This window comes from Homalodisca vitripennis, chromosome 4, assembly GCF_021130785.1.
Source record: "Homalodisca vitripennis isolate AUS2020 chromosome 4, UT_GWSS_2.1, whole genome shotgun sequence".
NCBI lineage: Eukaryota > Metazoa > Arthropoda > Insecta > Hemiptera > Cicadellidae > Homalodisca > Homalodisca vitripennis.
Window position 1 is genome coordinate 52315911 of NC_060210.1, and position 18164 is coordinate 52334074.

At 32.7% G+C, this 18164-nt stretch overlaps 1 protein-coding gene across 1 annotated transcript; it reads right to left on the reverse strand.

Annotated features, from left to right (window-relative positions):
- Nucleotides 1-8031: 8031 nt before the first annotated feature.
- LOC124361017 lies at nt 8032-12432 on the reverse strand. Its single transcript, XM_046815052.1, has 2 exons — nt 12345-12432; nt 8032-8744 (listed from the first exon to the last, which is right to left on the reverse strand). Exons 1-2 carry the CDS (start codon nt 12430-12432, stop codon nt 8032-8034), a joined length of 801 nt encoding a protein of 266 aa, XP_046671008.1.
- Nucleotides 12433-18164: the final 5732 nt, after the last annotated feature.

Below are 18164 nucleotides of genomic sequence, written 5' to 3' on the forward strand. Positions count from 1 at the left end.
CTAGACTTTTACTTCATGAACAAAATTGTAAATGTGTTCTCGAAAGTGATTTTATTTGGCATTGAGGTACGGCTGACATATTTACAATAGATGAAGGAAAAAATACGGAGGGATCAGTACTACATGATTCAACGAACCATTCGCTCCGTGACTACAATTTTAGGAAAGAAGTAAGCGCAGTGAGCCCGTGACAATAGCAAATGGAATCACAAATATACATACAAAACAATAAATGCAATTTTTTGACACGGGACACCGCATCCATTTTTCATTCACTAGAAATACGATACTATAAATTAGTATCATATTTATGTACAAGTATATTTTCAAAAAACAAGTTAAAAGATGGCTACTACACGAAGGTCTCTTTTAGATTCTGCACTAAAATTTGAAATTTTTTATGAAACCATGGTTTCTATTTAATATTTTATGTTTTATATTTTTATTGCTGTATCTTAATTCTTATTATATAACATCGATAATTACCAATTAATTACTTGAACCTTGTATACAAAAATGTATTAATTGTATTGTAGAATACTTAATTTCTTGGTTTGTAAATGTTTTATTGTTAAGTGTATTTTATTATTAGTATTCAGTTATAAGTTATTTTTTTATTTCCTTGTGAACACTGCAGTGGACCGCTAAGTTTTAAGTTTATTTAGATTGTAAGAGGCGTTTTTTTTTTCAATTTTTTTGTGCTGGCCATCTTTACTTGATTTGATGGCTAGAAATTCCGAGCTAAATTTTTGATTGTGTATAAAATTATGTAAAATAATGGAAGGAATAAATACATACTCTATATAAATATCGATATAATTTCTAAACTTAACTGAGGAAATAGGGTGATATAGTGACCAAGGATTGAGAACAAGAGCATATAACTTTATTTTTACAGATATTCGTACCCTCGAAAAACGAATACCGAGGTATGAACGACAAATGCAGAGAAAAGAGCCGGGTGGACCGCAATGCATACGTTTCCTTTTAAGACATTAAACTTATTAAATAAATTACCATAAATTGTTTTGAGTAATTCGGGATAGTTTTAACATTTTTTTCGTTTCGCGTAGGTTTGTCCACACGTATCACGAATTTCGTTTGATGCTCATTGATAAAATCTTGCACCAATTTAATTAAAAAGTAAGGAACGCCCGAAAGTTAGGATTTTTCACTCTACTTATTATAATCGAGGTGGAATACAAGTGCCGGAAGTTGAAGGATTGACTGTAGAGGGCTTATACTTCAAACGTATGTTTTTATACTCGTACATACCAGTCATTTTTGTCCCAAAATATTGATCAAACAAACACTTTTTTAAGAGTAAGAATGATTAATCATTGGTTTTATATTATTCCAGAGACCAATATTGGCACTTTATATTCAACATAACCGAAACTATTTTATAAATTTGTTCAACCAGAAAGGAATGTATCACTTCGAAATCATTTTAACCTCTTGCAAAAACAATTAATTTAGGGAATGGAAAATTGTACATCAGTCATGAGGGTGACTGGCAGTGGTGATTGCATTTTCTAACAAAACTAACTGTAACTTTGCTGCTCTGTTTCCTTTTGAACCCCAAAATAAATAGCTTCTCCTTAGACTAAGAGGAACCTATGTACTAAATGTCAAATCTCTAGAACATGTTTAGCAATAAATATTGCATAGACGGACAGGTAGGCAGACAACGACTGGAGTTTAAGATCCTTAATAATAGGTTGATAATGGGGAGATCGTCAGAAACGGTACCAAACTTTCTCGAACTTCAGAGGGTAGATCTAATCAGCAATTCTGAAGGCCATAATCGCACAAGTTTTGATTGCACGGCCGCCATATTGTTAATGTAGTAGAGTGAACCGAAAGGGAAGGTGAGATGTGAAACTTTTTGTTACAATCTTTGTGTTAAGGAGGGGGAACTGAATTTGTTACATACTGCTTATTATTAAATGGCTTCTACACAAAATTCTCAATTGTGTTGTTTACAAACTTAATAGAAAACATGACATAACTTTCAATACTGGCTGATTAGACATGTTCCTTTATTTATTTAACCATCAAAAGACGGTTTCAGTCAGACATATCAGGTTAGAAGGCATTGCACTATTAATCGAGATAGGGCTAATGACGTTCTTCCCCTAATGTTGTTGATTTTAATGTATAATAACATTTTGGATGTTTTCCATACATGTTAGAACAATGCAACACTACGTTTCGTGGACTGCAGTCTATCCCATTCTTCAGGTTCAGGTGGTAAATCATTCATAAAATCAAAACTAATAAACTCGTGGCGATGAGTTCGCTAACGTTAACTTGACAACGAAGTTAACATGGACAATTTTTACATTTAGTATATATATATAATATTAATTATAGCTATTCATTATATGGTTACTATGTAATGTTTATTCCTTATTATGACCAGTATGTAAGTTTCTTGTTGTATCGTATTATTACAAAAATAATGTCAATAAGCAGTATTTTATGTCACGGAGACTAATACATCACATTATTGTCTAGCTAAGTGTGTGGTAGCTTGTATGATGATGTCGGTGTCATTAGTTAAGAAATCATCAACGTTACGTGATCAGCTTTTCGTACGCAGAGCGGGAATAATCAGGTTAGTCCTTAACCCCATTAATGGTGCAATACCTTTTAACCTGATATGGCTGACTTAATACATCACATTATTGTTGTATTAAGTGTGTAGTAGCTTGTGTGATGATGTCGATGTCATTAGTTATGAAATCATCAATGTTACGTCATCAGCGTTTTGTAAGCAGACTTAAAATAAGATAAGTTCTTAACCCCATTAGTGGTACAATGCCTTCTAACCTGATATGTCTGACTGAAACCGTCTTTTGATGGTTAAATAAATAAAGGAACATGTCTAATCAACCAGTATTGAAAGTTATGTCATGTTGTCCATTAACATGTGGAGTTTGTAAACAACACAATTGAGAATTTTGTGTAGAAGCCATTTAATAATAAGCAGTATGTAACAAATTCAGTTCCCCCTCCTTAACACAAAGATTGTAACAAAAAGTTTCACATCTCACCTTCCCTTTCGCTTCACTCTACTACATTAACAATATGGCAGCCGTGCAATCAAAACTTGTGCGATTATGGCCTTCAGAATTGCTGATTAGATCTACCCTCTGAAGTTCGAGAAAGTTTGGTACCGTTTCTGACGATCTCCCCACTACCAACATATTATTAAGGATTTTAAACTCCAGTCGTTGTCTGCCTACCTGTCCGTCTATGCAATATTTATTGCTAAACACGTTCTAGAGATTTGACATTTAGTACATAGGTTCCTCTTAGTCTAAGGAGAAGCTATTTATTTTAGGTATAAAAAAACAGGGCAGCAAAGTTACAGTTAGTTTATTAGAAGTTAGGCTAGATAGAACATGCAACCACCTCTACCAGTCATCATCATAACTTGAGGTGTTTCTTTCATGAGCGCAACGTGGCATGTTCCACAAATATTACGTATGAGAAAAGCATCATCGATAATCAATTTGTCTCTAATCCGGAAAAGGGTTACAATCGGTTTGGTAAAGGCTTCCGTTATGTTCTGTCTGGTCCCTCAATACTTCATAGTATTAGTTTATTGAAATGACAAAATTTATTTATACTACACTAGTACTTACCCGCGGCTTCGCCCGCAATTTCTTGCAAAACAGCAATTTAAACAGAACCAAAACACAACAAATTAGGAAACCAGTAATAATAATAAACAAATTAATATCGTAAACAAAAATTTTCCATGAGCTTTCATGCAGAATATTTTTAAGTTTTTGACAAAGAAGTAATATGGAAAAAGGATGAATATTCACGAAATATGATAGAAATGGTATGTTATAAAATGGCTCTCCAGAATGTATTGGATTTACATAAATACGAGTATGTATGGTAATGCATTTGTATTACTTATTGTAATTATTTAAACAACTCAAACACATGTTTTCACTATTAGAAACAATGTAACTCAAGTATATAATTATAGAGGTGATATAATTATAGAGCCTATTTATTTACAACTTCACAGAATATGACTAAAGGTAAACTAAGTCTATTCTCTTAACATTCACTCATATACACGCTTTTTCAGTTTTTCATTATAGGTGAAAACCCTCGTTTCAGTCCCACGGCGTTATCTTGGTTAAGATTATACTATTCTGCCGACCAAAATAATGCATTATAAAGTTATATAACGTTACCGAAGAGCGTTTAATTTTTGATGCAAGCATAATTATCATAATCAATTACTGGCTCTTAAATATTTTGGGTTTGCCTTAAGATGATGCCTTACACAAGAATAGAATCACACCATTACGAAGAAAAACAAGCACAAAAAAGGTTAGTTAATTTTTCATTCTAAAGATAAATATATTTGTCATAAGATGGGTTTAAGACTTAGCTATGGTGGGAAGGGTTGATTAAATGGGAATTTTGAGTTTAGCTCCAGTTCTATAATAGCCACGCTGTGTGTAGAAAACCGTTCCACCGTGTTTTGAGATCGTGTCTAAAACAACATAGTGCACTAAATTGTGCATCTGATGAGACAATGAGAATACTTCTTCACCTAGACTACAATATCTTTTGTACCCTAGATATATCTGGTTTCGAAACGATGTAAAGAGTTTTAAAGTGCTTCGTCGTCATGGCATTGTTATATCTCTTCAGACGAACATGACTCCAGACTTCAGGATCCAAGTATGTGACAGCGTCAGATTCCAGACGCTGCACTAAGGGAAAAGTGAATTAGAGCTAAACTCATCATTTATTTAAGATACGGTTTAATACGAGTTAAAGTATGGGTATGATTTTTTTGTTATTTTTAACGTAAACATACAGTAGGTAAGTGTGGTCGGAATAATACACAAGTACCGAACTAAGTATGTATTGATATACTAGGTATTGTACTCGTATTAAGTGCGGACAATCTTCAAATTTAACTTTAAAAAAATACTAGTTATTAGTATAACTCACAGGAAATGAGAACAACACTTCCGGCTTGGTGATAGTACAAATTCCTTGGTGAGCAGAGCTCAGGCAAATTCAGTGGCTGTAATGTAATCTAATACACTTGCTTCTCCGGTGTCCGACGGATGTCCTCGCTTCACTTCCGGTCAGCTCTCTAGTAATTCCACCATTTCCTGTTTTAGATTACGACTAGCTGAGTTTATTTTTTTACAATAGTTACAGCAATTTCCATGTTATAAAACCTCACGATTGTTAATGTGTATTAAAACAATTAGACTTTTAGTTATTAAAACGTATTATTATTGGATATGAATGTTCATCATGAAAGTATTCTTCATATGAAGCAGACAGTTGTAATTTGCAGATGTTTATGTACAACAAGGTTTACACAGACAATCCATTGTGCCAAGAAACAAAGGCTTGTTTACAAGTTCTGCATTGTGATACATCGTGCAACAAACAGGTACTGCTATTAAATGTAATTACTCACAAGATAAACTGAATAAATTCAAATTACAAATTTTACGCACAGAGGTTAAATTTTAAAAAGTAAGCTGAGAACATTTTTTCATTTCCTGCGAGAAAAATGGAAACAAACAGGTAGGACATCAAACAGGTATGGAAATAAACCGTTTTCAAAACAAATATGTGGAAAGAAACAGGTATGAAAACAAATATGTATGGGAAACAGGTATGGAAATGAAAATGTATAGAAACAGATAAGAAGTGGTGGAAATGGAGTTGGTAACCAGTATTAAACTTTTTTAATTTATTCAACTACTTCTCGTGGTCTAGGTGGACTGTCTGACCTTTGGTGATCATGACATTGCAACTAATAAAAATCGTATGGTTGCCTTGTGCAACCCTAGAGGAAATTCTCGCCGCAGTTCAGCCGGAGATCCAAGAACTCACTCAGTGGAGACCAGATTCTGGGTCAAGTAATCATCCACAACAAAAAGCGATGTTGTTACGATGAACACTGTACAGTTTTTACACACCATATTGCGTTAGCGGTGATCCTCACAAGACAGTGTCGAATAACTGCTCTTGTGCTGCAGTCTATCCAGTACCAAACAAAACTAACTGTACCGCATCCAGCATTAATCATGACAACCAAGGACTCTGTTGAAACTTTATATTAAAAGCATTGTAGTCGATGTGTAACAACTGGCACAGTATTAAAAACGTACAATACAGTCTTCCTCTTGAAGTAGATGTTCTTGTTGAGAGGCGTTTAGGGCGAATGTGAAGAATGGAACATAATGCTGACCCGGTATTGCACGGGAATCATTGTGTATTATTGCAATCGAAGCAGTGGCGTTCAGACTTTCCCTAGTTTATTAGTGCAGTCGGTTTTTGGTATTTTTAAATTTTATGGTGATTCCAGACGACTTCTCTAAAACCTCAAGTATGATTGATCTCTTAGGCGATTACCTGTTTGTTTTTTTATAATTAAAATTTTAAGAAATACATTTTTATAATCTGTATGTATATATATATATAAGTAGATAATAATATGGGGTTTCCTGGCGCACTTTCGGAGCCAACCGAAAAGCAATGTAAAATACTGTTCAATGTACCATAAAGGAAGCTGAGAAATAACACAGCAAATCTCAATGAAAAAATTAACCGAATCTACAGTCGTTCGTCTCCAAAAGCGATCGGTACATTACTATCTACTCTGTGGAATGAAAAATTAACCAAATCTACAGCTGTTTGCTTCTACTTTCTTAAGCTGTGCTTTGTAAAATGTTGTCAAATCTGCTACGAATAAAGGAAAAAATCTTCGAAATCTTAATAAAATTTAATCAATTTAAAACATTTTTACTAAAAACATACTGTACTTTAATAAAAAACTTTTCTACTAAATAAACAACATGTACTCACCAAAGTCTCTACAATTTCTAGCATTAAAACAGTGCAACAAAGATGAATTCAGTGAATTGCCGGTTTATTTTCAACAACAGTTGATACCGTCTTCGATACTTTCCTTAAATGATACAGAATTCAAAGAACTTGTAAAGTCTTTTGCAGAAAAAAACGTCTAAAGGTTGGGACACACCATAACCGCACCGCGCCCGACACGTGAGTCGGCCGAGTGTCGGTGCGGGCTCGGCTCGGTTACCGCGAGGGCCACACTTGTCCGTACGCTGTCCGAGCGTAACGATCTCACTGCTTGTAAATAGAGCGTATGTCTTTTGTATTTCGGAGTGACGGATAATATTTGTGCAATTTATGAATTTGATTTAAAAAAAAATTATTGCTTTATCTACCTTGAGCCAGTTAGAAGCATGTTCAGCAAATTCAAAAGTAGTGACTTAGGAATAATTGCTATGGCTCTGGAGGAAGAAGACGAAGAAAGACGAAAACAGCGACCTGTTACAAGACGAAAGTGGGTTGATAACGCTTGGAAGAGAAGGGACGATAGAAGGAGAGTTTTTACACATTGATGCCCTCATCTCATTGATAACGAAACAAAATTTTATGAGTATTTTAGGATGTCTCTAATCACATTTCATAAACTGTTATCGAAAGTAGAAGCACATTTGCACAAAGAAGATACATTTTGGAGGCAAGCTATAACTCCAAAACATCGTTTGGCTGTGTGTTTAAGGTAAGTGTTGATTTAATGTTATAACATGAGATATTACTAATTTTGAAGCAAAATATCACTATACAATTTCTGATATTATTTATTTTCTTGTATAATATTGTGCTATTTTTAAATATTTGGGAAAACTAATAGTAGCTTATATAGGTAACTATGGAGGTGTCCACCAAGGTGAGTCCTATAGGTTAAAATAGTAACAAGAATAATCCATACACCTACTAAAACTACAATAAAAGTGGAAAAAGGTGAGAATACAACTCTGTGACATTTCAAACAAAATATTATTAAGGAAAACTACAAATTCAGAAAAAAAAACATTATGAAATCCATTAGTAGGTTACATTATGTTCTGAAATTTACACTTTAAATTTTAAACAATTGTATTAAGAAAATTAATATTTTTCAAAATATAAGTTACTTCTTGGTCAGCATTAACTTGTCTCATCTATGGGTGATCCACGTGTAGCTGAGGATGTCGATGAAGACGAAGAAAATGTCATGAAATGTCCCATCGAGAAATTCCCTTGGCAATTAAACTGAACTTGTTTTAATTCAATTTCCTGCACTATGTTAAATATTTTCCCTTTGGCTTCAATTAGCAGTTCAGGATTTAGTGATTTCAAGGAAGGTGCTATACCAGCTAAAAAAGCATCTACTGGATGTTGTTCTAGTTGTTGAGGAGCCCTTTTCTCAGCTGCTTTCTCAGCTAGTATGAAGGCCATAAGCTGACTAGATGGAGATTCGTAGTGAATAGACTTTCCACTTTCTTGAAAACCTGCCATTTTCCGTTTTATCGGTTTTGGTTTAATGAACTTGTTATCTTCCAATGCAGTACTTGATGATGGTGTTTTGGCGATATTAGTGTTTTCATCTTCACTTGTTGGTTGTTCATGAGTATTTTCTTCAAGGTTTTTTTCTTCAACAAGCTCCTGCTCATTTACTTCCTCCTCATTTTGTTGTGAGAACACATTGGTGATTCCTTCTCGTTCTCCAAGAAAAGGTACCAGGAATGAAAGAATATCTTCGTATTTATACTTCCGGAATGCAACACTTGCCTGTCCAGATTTGGTCTTTCTTTTTTGTAGTGTCCTACGAAGCTGGTCTCGAATAGAGCTCCACTTTCTTTTGCATTCTTCTACTCCACCTATACCAAACAGCAAAAACATTTATATAAAATATTTATTACGACTGTTAATTTTGACACGAAGTATTTGTATTGCTTGTTGCAGATTTCTGGCTACTGGAGATTCATTCAAGACTATTTCTTTCAGCTACAGACTGGGCAGATCAACAGTAGTAGCAGCAATTGTTCATGACACTTGTAGAACAATAGTGAAGGTTCTCTTAAAACGAAGTTATGCCAATACCTAATGAAGAAGGGTGGCATACCATAGCAAACGAATTTTGGAATGAGTGGCAGTTCCCAAACTGTATTGGTGCTTTGGATGGTAAGCACATCACAATACAAGCCCCTAAGTTATCAGGAAGTCTCTATTGGAATTATAAAAAAACTTATTCAATTGTTCTGTTGGCTCTGGTTGATCCTTGCTACAACTTTATTGTAGTAGATGTGGGTGGATATGGAAAAAACTCAGATGGAGGTATTTTCTCAAATTCAAAATTTGGTAAAGCATTGGAAAGTGAAAAACTTAATATTCCAAAGAAAAGAGCTCTTCCTGGAACAAACTTAGAACTTCCACTGGTTTTGTGTTGCTGACGAAGCATTCGCTCTCAAACCGTACATGATGAGGCCATATCCAGGTAAAGGCTTGACAGATGAAAAGACTGTTTTCAACTACCGGTTAAGTAGAGCAAGAAGGGTCTCAGAAAATGCTTTCGGTATCTTGCAGCAAAAGTTCCGAATATTTTACTAGAAGGATACAAGGAAACCCCGAGAAACATAACAATGGCTACACTAGCTGCTTGCATATTACACAACTTTTATTAGGAAAAATGAAGGTTGGAATTTGCGTGAGAGCTCTGAAAATCAATCCCATGCAGAAGAGTCTTCAGAAGGAAGACCCAATAACTCTACAGAGACTGCCTCGGGTTCGTGGAAGGTCTACGGAAGAAGCATTCGCTGTGAGAGAACACCTTAAACATTTCTTTAGTTCGCCAGAAGGATCTGTGAGCTGGCAAGAACAATCTACTTCAGTCGTTTAGTTCATTGCTTAAGAAATGAATGTTAATTTCAATGTTAATTGGTACAAACAGCTAGTGCGTAAAATTTGTTAATAACAATATCATGATTATGTTTTTTCCCTATTATTCTTGTTTATTGTGTTTTCATTGCAGCAAATTTCAATAAAATACACTGCAAACAGTATATTTTGTATTACTTTAACACAAGAACGTATAGTGTGAGGCCATAGTTTGCCATGTTGCAGATCGTTTTATAATAATGGGTAAAACATAGTAATAATATCAGCGACCAAAGAAGAACATAGACTGGCAATCGGGGCGCGCGGCTGAAGCCGGTAATCACCAGAGTGGTGGGGATGGAAGTGGATGAGTCACCCACTACCGAGCGTCCGTGTGGCGGCAGGGGGCCGCTATTGGTGTGTGCCACTAATAGAAATTCTTTGATATCTTGTAAGAATAGGGGTGGACTTTTACAGCCCTCAAATGGAGTTTCTTTTGTATGCAGGATATGTGAAAAATTGATTAAGTCTGAAATTTTAGACAGCAGTTTTATTGCAAAGAAAAATAATTTAATTAAATTCTATGACAATCAAAAAGTATTGCAACACTGCATTGGTAGGGAAATTTTCACAACTGACAATCATTTTACACATCAAGATCCAGACACTAACCATTTCATATTACTTATTAAGGCAATATGTCTAAAATATTTTAAAGTCAGGCTCACCATTTTTTCGAAATTGTATAACGAAAAATTACATAAACAGAGAGTTCGTAATCATTTAACGAAAGCTGTGATATTCCTTGGGTAGTAGACTTCATATTCTGTCAGTCTTGTTCTTCAGTTATTTTCACAAATAAAAAGATATCATACAAGTAATAACTCCATATATATATATATATATATATATATATATATATATATATATATATATATATATATACGTGGTGGATTATATAATGTGTATTATTGGAAGTTTTTTTAAGAATGATCAACTTAAAATATACTTCGATGGAATGGGTGTACATTTTATTTCCTTGTAAGTAAGGAATATAAAACTAAATACCATAAAGATACTGTAAAAACTATACTGTAACCTGTATAGAATGTTAGAAATCATTCATTTGATATATACTGTAACACCAAATAAACAGTAACATTGTAAAACTGTAACATTACATAAAAAGTTAACTTACTATTTAAGTTAGACATTCAAGTTATTCCGTATTGTAAAAGGTTTAATTTAGAGGCTATTGCTTTAAAATACATATCATATTTCATTTTATTATGTACTTCTTGTTTTTGAAACCCACTACAACGATTAGTTGATTTAATCAAATTTAGATATATTCCCATAATAAGTTTACTAATGTTTATAGATTTGAGTATAAAAAAGACGGTTGAGCATTTAAAACATTTAACCTATTGCAGCGTATGGAGGCGAAGCAGCGGGCACGTGTTTGCGCCGCATGAAATTTGTATCTGCTTTTTACCTCGTTTCTCGACAAACTGTTTACTCCAAAAATTTATAAAAAAAAAATACTACGGTAAAATTTGGTTTATTATCTCAAACTTTCTCGCAGACGAAACTCGCCTGACCAATAAATAAAAAAAAGTAGCAGCCGACTCATTATTTCATGTTCATCGCCAAAAGCTCAATTTGGTTTTAATTAATTAATATTTATTTTATAGCACTTGTAATAAACTTTTAAAATATTTATCTACTACATCGTCACATTGCCATAGTATTGACTACAAAATTGTGAAATTTCAAGTTTTTATCCCAACTTCTAACTGTATAATCCAACGGTGTTAATGAAAAGCGGCGAATTAAAATGTATACTCGCTACTATTTTCGTACTAAAAACTTTATTGTAAATAAATTATTTTTATTTTGACCTTTAATGCAGTTAAAATAATAAAACGTACAAAATTTCATAGAAACATTGTAAATTTGCCCATGCGAAATACCGGGATAAATTTTACCAAATAAATCCAATACATTACATAATTCTAATTTAGTTATTTAAAATTACTTAATATACAACATAGTTTTATAATTACTTATTATTAGAACAATATAAAATACCAACTGATGTATTTTATTAGCACAATAAGAAAATATGACCAGTTTACTCTAAAAATATTTCCAATACTTTTATCAATAAATTTGATTTTGAATTTCAATAAAATACACTACAAACAGTATATTTTGTATTACTTTAACACAAGAACGTTTAGTGTGAGGCCATAGTTTGCCATGTTGCAGATAGTTTTATAAATAATGGGTAAAAACATAGTAAATATTAGTAAAATATATAATATAGTCAATAGTCAAGTATTTTTATTGCGGAGACAAAGAGTACAATTGTATAGCAGTACTAGAGTACATGTTTATTTTCCGTACTTGAAAACTATATTGTAAATTAATTATTTTAATTTTAAGTATATTGCAGTTAAAATAATAAAAACGTACAAAAATGTCAGCGCACGATGTAGGGTTAGTATACTAAATAATTCAATTAAATAAAACGTTTGCTGAAATATTTTTACAAAGAAGAAACGCAAATGTGACCAACTCTTTTTAAAATTTATAATTACCCTCTCCAAGCTCCAAATTGTCAGCAATTTTCTTCCACACTTTCTCCTTGTATTCTGTATTCCGATATTTGTCATTTCGACTGGTCATAAACTACAGGAAACTTCCTTATTTCTTCAATAAGTTTTCTCCACATCCATGGCTGAATGCCGCTCAAAAGAGATCTCTCAGACCGCACCGTGCCCGTCAAAATTCAAACCTGAACTATCGGTGACGGTGCGGCCACGGTGCGGCCACGAGGTCTGGTGTCGGTGCGGACGTGTCTGAACTTGCAGGTTAAATACTGCGCAGCAATTGTTTCACCGTGTGACGGCCAACAATCGGCCGACTCACGTGTCGGGCGCGGTGCGGTTATGTGTGTCCCAACCTTAATGGAGTGTTTTACTATCGGCAAAAAACTAAAAAAGTAAGGGATTACATATTTAATATAATTACGAAAGATATTGAAAAGAAAGTAAAAAATAAACAAACAGAGAGTTTTCATCGTTTTTTTTATGACATTTTTCCCATATTATACGTCCTTTCAAGATAATCAAGACTTAATTGATGAATTTCTTAGGAATTTTTGTGAGTATCAAGATTTATCAACACAATTCATTAAAGAGCATTATAGAATTTTTCTTATAGAATATAGCCACATTTTGTGTGAAACAAAACGTATTACTGTAGATAATATTCCATGTAATTCCTATGAAGAAAGACACCAACTATGGTTATCAAAACAGTACTATGACGTGGGGAGGGACTGCAAGTTTTAGAGTTAAGACTTTATTCTACAAAGTTAATTGTTATAATTTCTTTATCTTTAATAGTCTTCTTTCCAGTAACAACCAAGTGTAATTTTTCATTTTTGTTTAATTCTTTAATCTTTTTCTCATCCAAAACAGTCAAAAATCTGTTCGGTAAGTGTACTTTACAATCTTCCAACTCGGCAATTATTGTAAACCCGAATTTATCTTTCATTTTCTCCAAATTCATGATTTTGTACTTCTTTTTTTTCTTCTAATTCATTCAACTTCTTATATTCTTTAAACTTGCATTCACCAATATCATTTAACTCTTTCAAGAACTCCATTTAAATAGAAAAAATTCAAAGTCAAAAAGTGCAAAACCATTTCTCGGTCGACCTTTTCTCCTCCCTCTTTCTCTTTCTCTCTCCCTCTCTTTTTATACCTATGACACGATCACTTCTGCCGTTTATAGGCTAGGATCTATATTCAGGCTAGAGAGAGAGAAGAGCGAGATACGGATAGAGAAATGGTTCCGGAATACGATCTGAATACTTCTGAACTTGGTGTTTCTCCGCTATGGCCACTCGCATTGAAACAGTTCAGAGTAAACTTCCTAACCGACCAAACCGAATTCGCGGACATATATACTGAGCAAGAAACTACAACATCCAATCGAGAAGTAAAAATTTAACAAATTAATTTAAAATATAATTTGAAAATTACAAGTAACAAAATGTACGCATATTTAAAATAGGTAAAATTATCTTACATTTAAAAAAAGAAAATGTTATAATAGTTAACGGAAACACAATTTTTATTCTTTAAAGCAATCTGCAGCAATCTGCATTACCGACATTTTAGTTCCGAAAGAATGCGCTATGCACGAGGTGTGCCACTACAGACCGACCATCACGATAATCGCTTCGCCCGCGTCATATCCGTTAGTGATATCTCGCCGTGAGAGGCGCAGTCGTTGGTTTACAAGCAACATTTAAATTTTTCTATCTAAATGGAGCGCGAAAAAATATCATGTCCGTTCTGCAAAAAAGAAATTTTAAGAAAAAACTATGATCGCCATTATAATTCTAAAAGTCACGAAAAAAAACAAGCAAATTTACGATAATGAACTAAATTATTTAAGACAATGGGCTAGAGAAAATAAAATTGCCGATCACGAAAACATGTTTAATATTGAGAAATTACGTGAATTAAAGAGAAATTTTAAAGTTGAAAAGAAAGATCTTAAAGTATTTAGTGATGAAAAAATTCAATCAATCGCCGAAAAGTTATCTATCAACACTAACGAAAAAACTAAGTCTGAAATGATCGAACAAATAGATAAACACAAATCTGAAAATATCATCGATGTCGAAGTTTTGTCCTCTATGCACGGTCTGTTCAAACAATACATTTTAACGAATTTGAACGACAATTCCATGTCAATTTACAAATATCTATCAATTATGAGGCCAGAAATTAAAAGTTTAATAGAAAAATTTCAAGAGAATGTTAAAAATATGAAAGGATATCTCTCTTTGGAATGTGAATATGAACGAACTTTAGTAAACGGTGAACCACAAACTTGCCCAATGTATTTTACTATAAAAGCATACGAAATATTTGACGTAAACGACTTTATTTCTAAACAATTTAATAAATTATCACATCGAGAACAGACAAATCATCCAAATAGGGGTTCAGGATGGACATTTAAAAGATGCAAACAACTAGTTTTGAGCATTAATAAACACGAAATGATGAACGCAGGATCATATATCGATTTACCAAAGAAAATCAAAGATAAAAAAGCTTGTATAAATATCAAAAATAAAGATGACTATTGCTTTATTTATTCTATCCGATGCGCTATTGAAAAACCTGAAAGAGACTGTGAAAGATCAAAACAATATGAAAAATTTGTAAATGACGAGATATTTTCAGGTTTCGAGTATCCAATGTCCTTAAAAGATATACAATCATTTGAAAAACGAAGTTACAATTCCAAGTATAAGTATCCTAAAATGTCTATCAATGTCTATACTTATGACGAAAAACTCAACATTGTTCCGTTACAAATTTCTGAAAAATATGATGCCGAGTTAGAAATCGATTTATTGTATGTCAAACAAGAAGACAAATCTCATTATGTTTTGATAACCGATTTAAATAAACTCGTGAGTTCTCAGTTATCCAAGCATAAGGAAAGAAAATTTCTTTGTAGAAGATGTTTAAGCCATTTCTACAAATCTGGAGATTTAACAGATCATTTAGAAATTTGCAAACAACATGAAGTTTGTAAGCCAATTATGCCGTTTCCAGGTCAAACAACAACATTTACTAATTATCAAAAGAAATTTTCTCATCCTTACGTTATTTATATGGATTTTGAAAGCATATTAGAGAAGATTCCCACATGCAAAAACAATCCGCAAAAATCGACTACAACCAAGATTCAGAAGCATATTCCTTATGGTTTTACTCTATATTTAGTGTCGAATGTGACAAATCGCATGTACAAACCTATATGTTATAGAGCAAAAAATGAAGACGATTTGCCTAATGTTCCTACACAATTGTTTGAAGAGCTCAATAAAATATCAAAATACATAGCTACAAAATATAATTCTAAGAACAAAAAACCTATGAAATTGACCGAAGAAGAAGAATTAGCGTACCAAAATTCCAGTATTTGTCATATTTGTGAATGTGAGGGTTTTGATAATCAAACAAGAAAAAAAGTACGAGATCATTGTCATTTAACAGGTAAATTTAGAGGTTCAGCTCATTTATCTTGTAACTTGAATCTAAAATTTCCTCAAAATATTCCAGTTTTCTGTCACAATATGTCAAATTACGATACTCATTTGTACATAAAAGAATTGGCAAAACAGTATGGTAATGTTGATTTGATCGCAAACACAGATGAAAAATATATAAATTATTCAGTAAATTCAGGATATGGGTATGAGTTTGAAGATGATAAACCAAGAAAGTTCATCAAGTTTTCATTCGTAGATACGTTCAGATTCATGGCCTCGTCTATAGAAAAGTTAGCTAAAAACCTCAAAAAAGATGATTTCAAGCATACAAATAATTTTATACAAGATGGAAGAATATTGAATGAAATTCTAAAAAGACAGCCAAATGACGAAGAAGAAATCTTTAAAATTCTATCTGGAAAAGGCATATTTCCTTACGAATTTATCGATAGTATTGAAAAACTTGATTACACAGAAGACCTGAAAATTCAAGATTTCTATTCACTTTTGACAGACGAGAGCATATCTGAGAAAGATTTTCAATATTACTTGAGCGTTTGGAACAAATTAAAAGTGAAAAATCTAGGAAATTACTCTGATTTGTACAATATCCAAGATGTATTATTGCTCGCTGATATATTCGAAAATTTCAGAAATATTTGTCTAAATTGTTACAAACTTGATCCAGCACATTATCTAACAGCTCCAAGTCTCGCATGGGACGCTATGTTAAAATTAACGAAGATAGAATTACAGTTAATTAGTGATTATAATATGTATTTGATGATCGAAAAAGGTATTCGCGGAGGCATTTCTCAATGTATTAAACGATATGTTAAAGCAAATAACAAATATTTGAAAGATTTTGATAAGACAAAGCCCGAAAACTATCTGTTGTACGTCGATGCAAACAACCTTTATGGGTATGGCCTCATGCAAAATTTACCATATGGCGATATCAAGTGGATGGATCCTAAAACGTATACAAAAGAAGAGTGGAAAGAAGCAATTTTGGAACTCACTGGCGACGAAGATTATGGCTATATTCTTGAAGTCGATCTAGAATATCCAACAAATTTACACGAACATCACAAGGATTTACCTCTTGCTCCAGAACATTTTAAAAACAAACTTTGCACAACTCTACTGGATAAAACTGAATACGTTGTTCATTCGAGAAATTTGAAGTTCTATTTGGAACAAGGTATGATTTTGAAACATGTGAATAGAGTTATCGCATTCGATCAGAAGCCTTTTATGAAAGATTACATTGATTTTAACACAAACATGAGAACCAAAGCTACAAGCGACTTCGAAAAGGACTTTTACAAGTTAATGAACAACTCAGTTTTTGGAAAATCTATGGAAAATGTGAGAAACAGATGTGATATTAGACTAGGAAATGAAGAATTTTCAATGAAACAAGCTAAGAAAACAAATTTCAAATGCTTTAATATCTTTGACGACAACTGTATAGCGAGTCACATGTATAAACAAAAGGTTAAATTTAACAAACCGATCTACATAGGATTTTCAGTTCTTGACCTATCAAAATTGTTAATGTATGAGTTTTATTACGATAAATTAAAGAAGTTTGATCCAGATTTGAATCTTTGTTACATGGATACAGACAGTTATTTTCTAGAATTGAAACGAGATCCTTTTAAAATTATTAAAGAAAATATAGATGACTTTGATACAAGTGATTATCCAAAAGATCACGAATGTTTCACTACTAAAAATAAGAAGGTAATAGGGAAATTTAAAGATGAGTTAAATAGCGAAGTTTTAGAAGAATTTTGTGGATTGAGATCGAAAATGTACTCGTACAAATATCTAGACAAAAATCCAGTAAGATGCAAAGGGATTAAGAGAAGCGTTGTAAATAAAACAATAAATATCGAAAACTTGAAGAAATGTTTGTTCGAAGATAAAGAAGAATTTAGGGAGATGACAGTAATCAAAAGCTACAAACATGAGTTGTACACAGTTACCATAAATAAACAAGCTGGCACTGAACGCTAAAGATGATAAGAGAATTGTCCTAGAAAATAAGATCGATACAGTACCGTATGGCTATAAAAATGAAGCGAAATCTGATATATTAGACGAATTAAATAAACTTGGAAACTTTGATATATAAATGGAATATGATTTAATTCACTGTCACAAGTGTAAAAAGAAAACGAAAAATATAGATTCTAAGATTGTTCAAACTCAAAACGGATTGTATAGAATTGCAGCAAAATGTTCAAAATGTAAGACAAATAAGAGTAAATTTATAAAGAATCCTTATGAAAAACAAGTAAAGAAAGAATCTAAGAATAAGGAA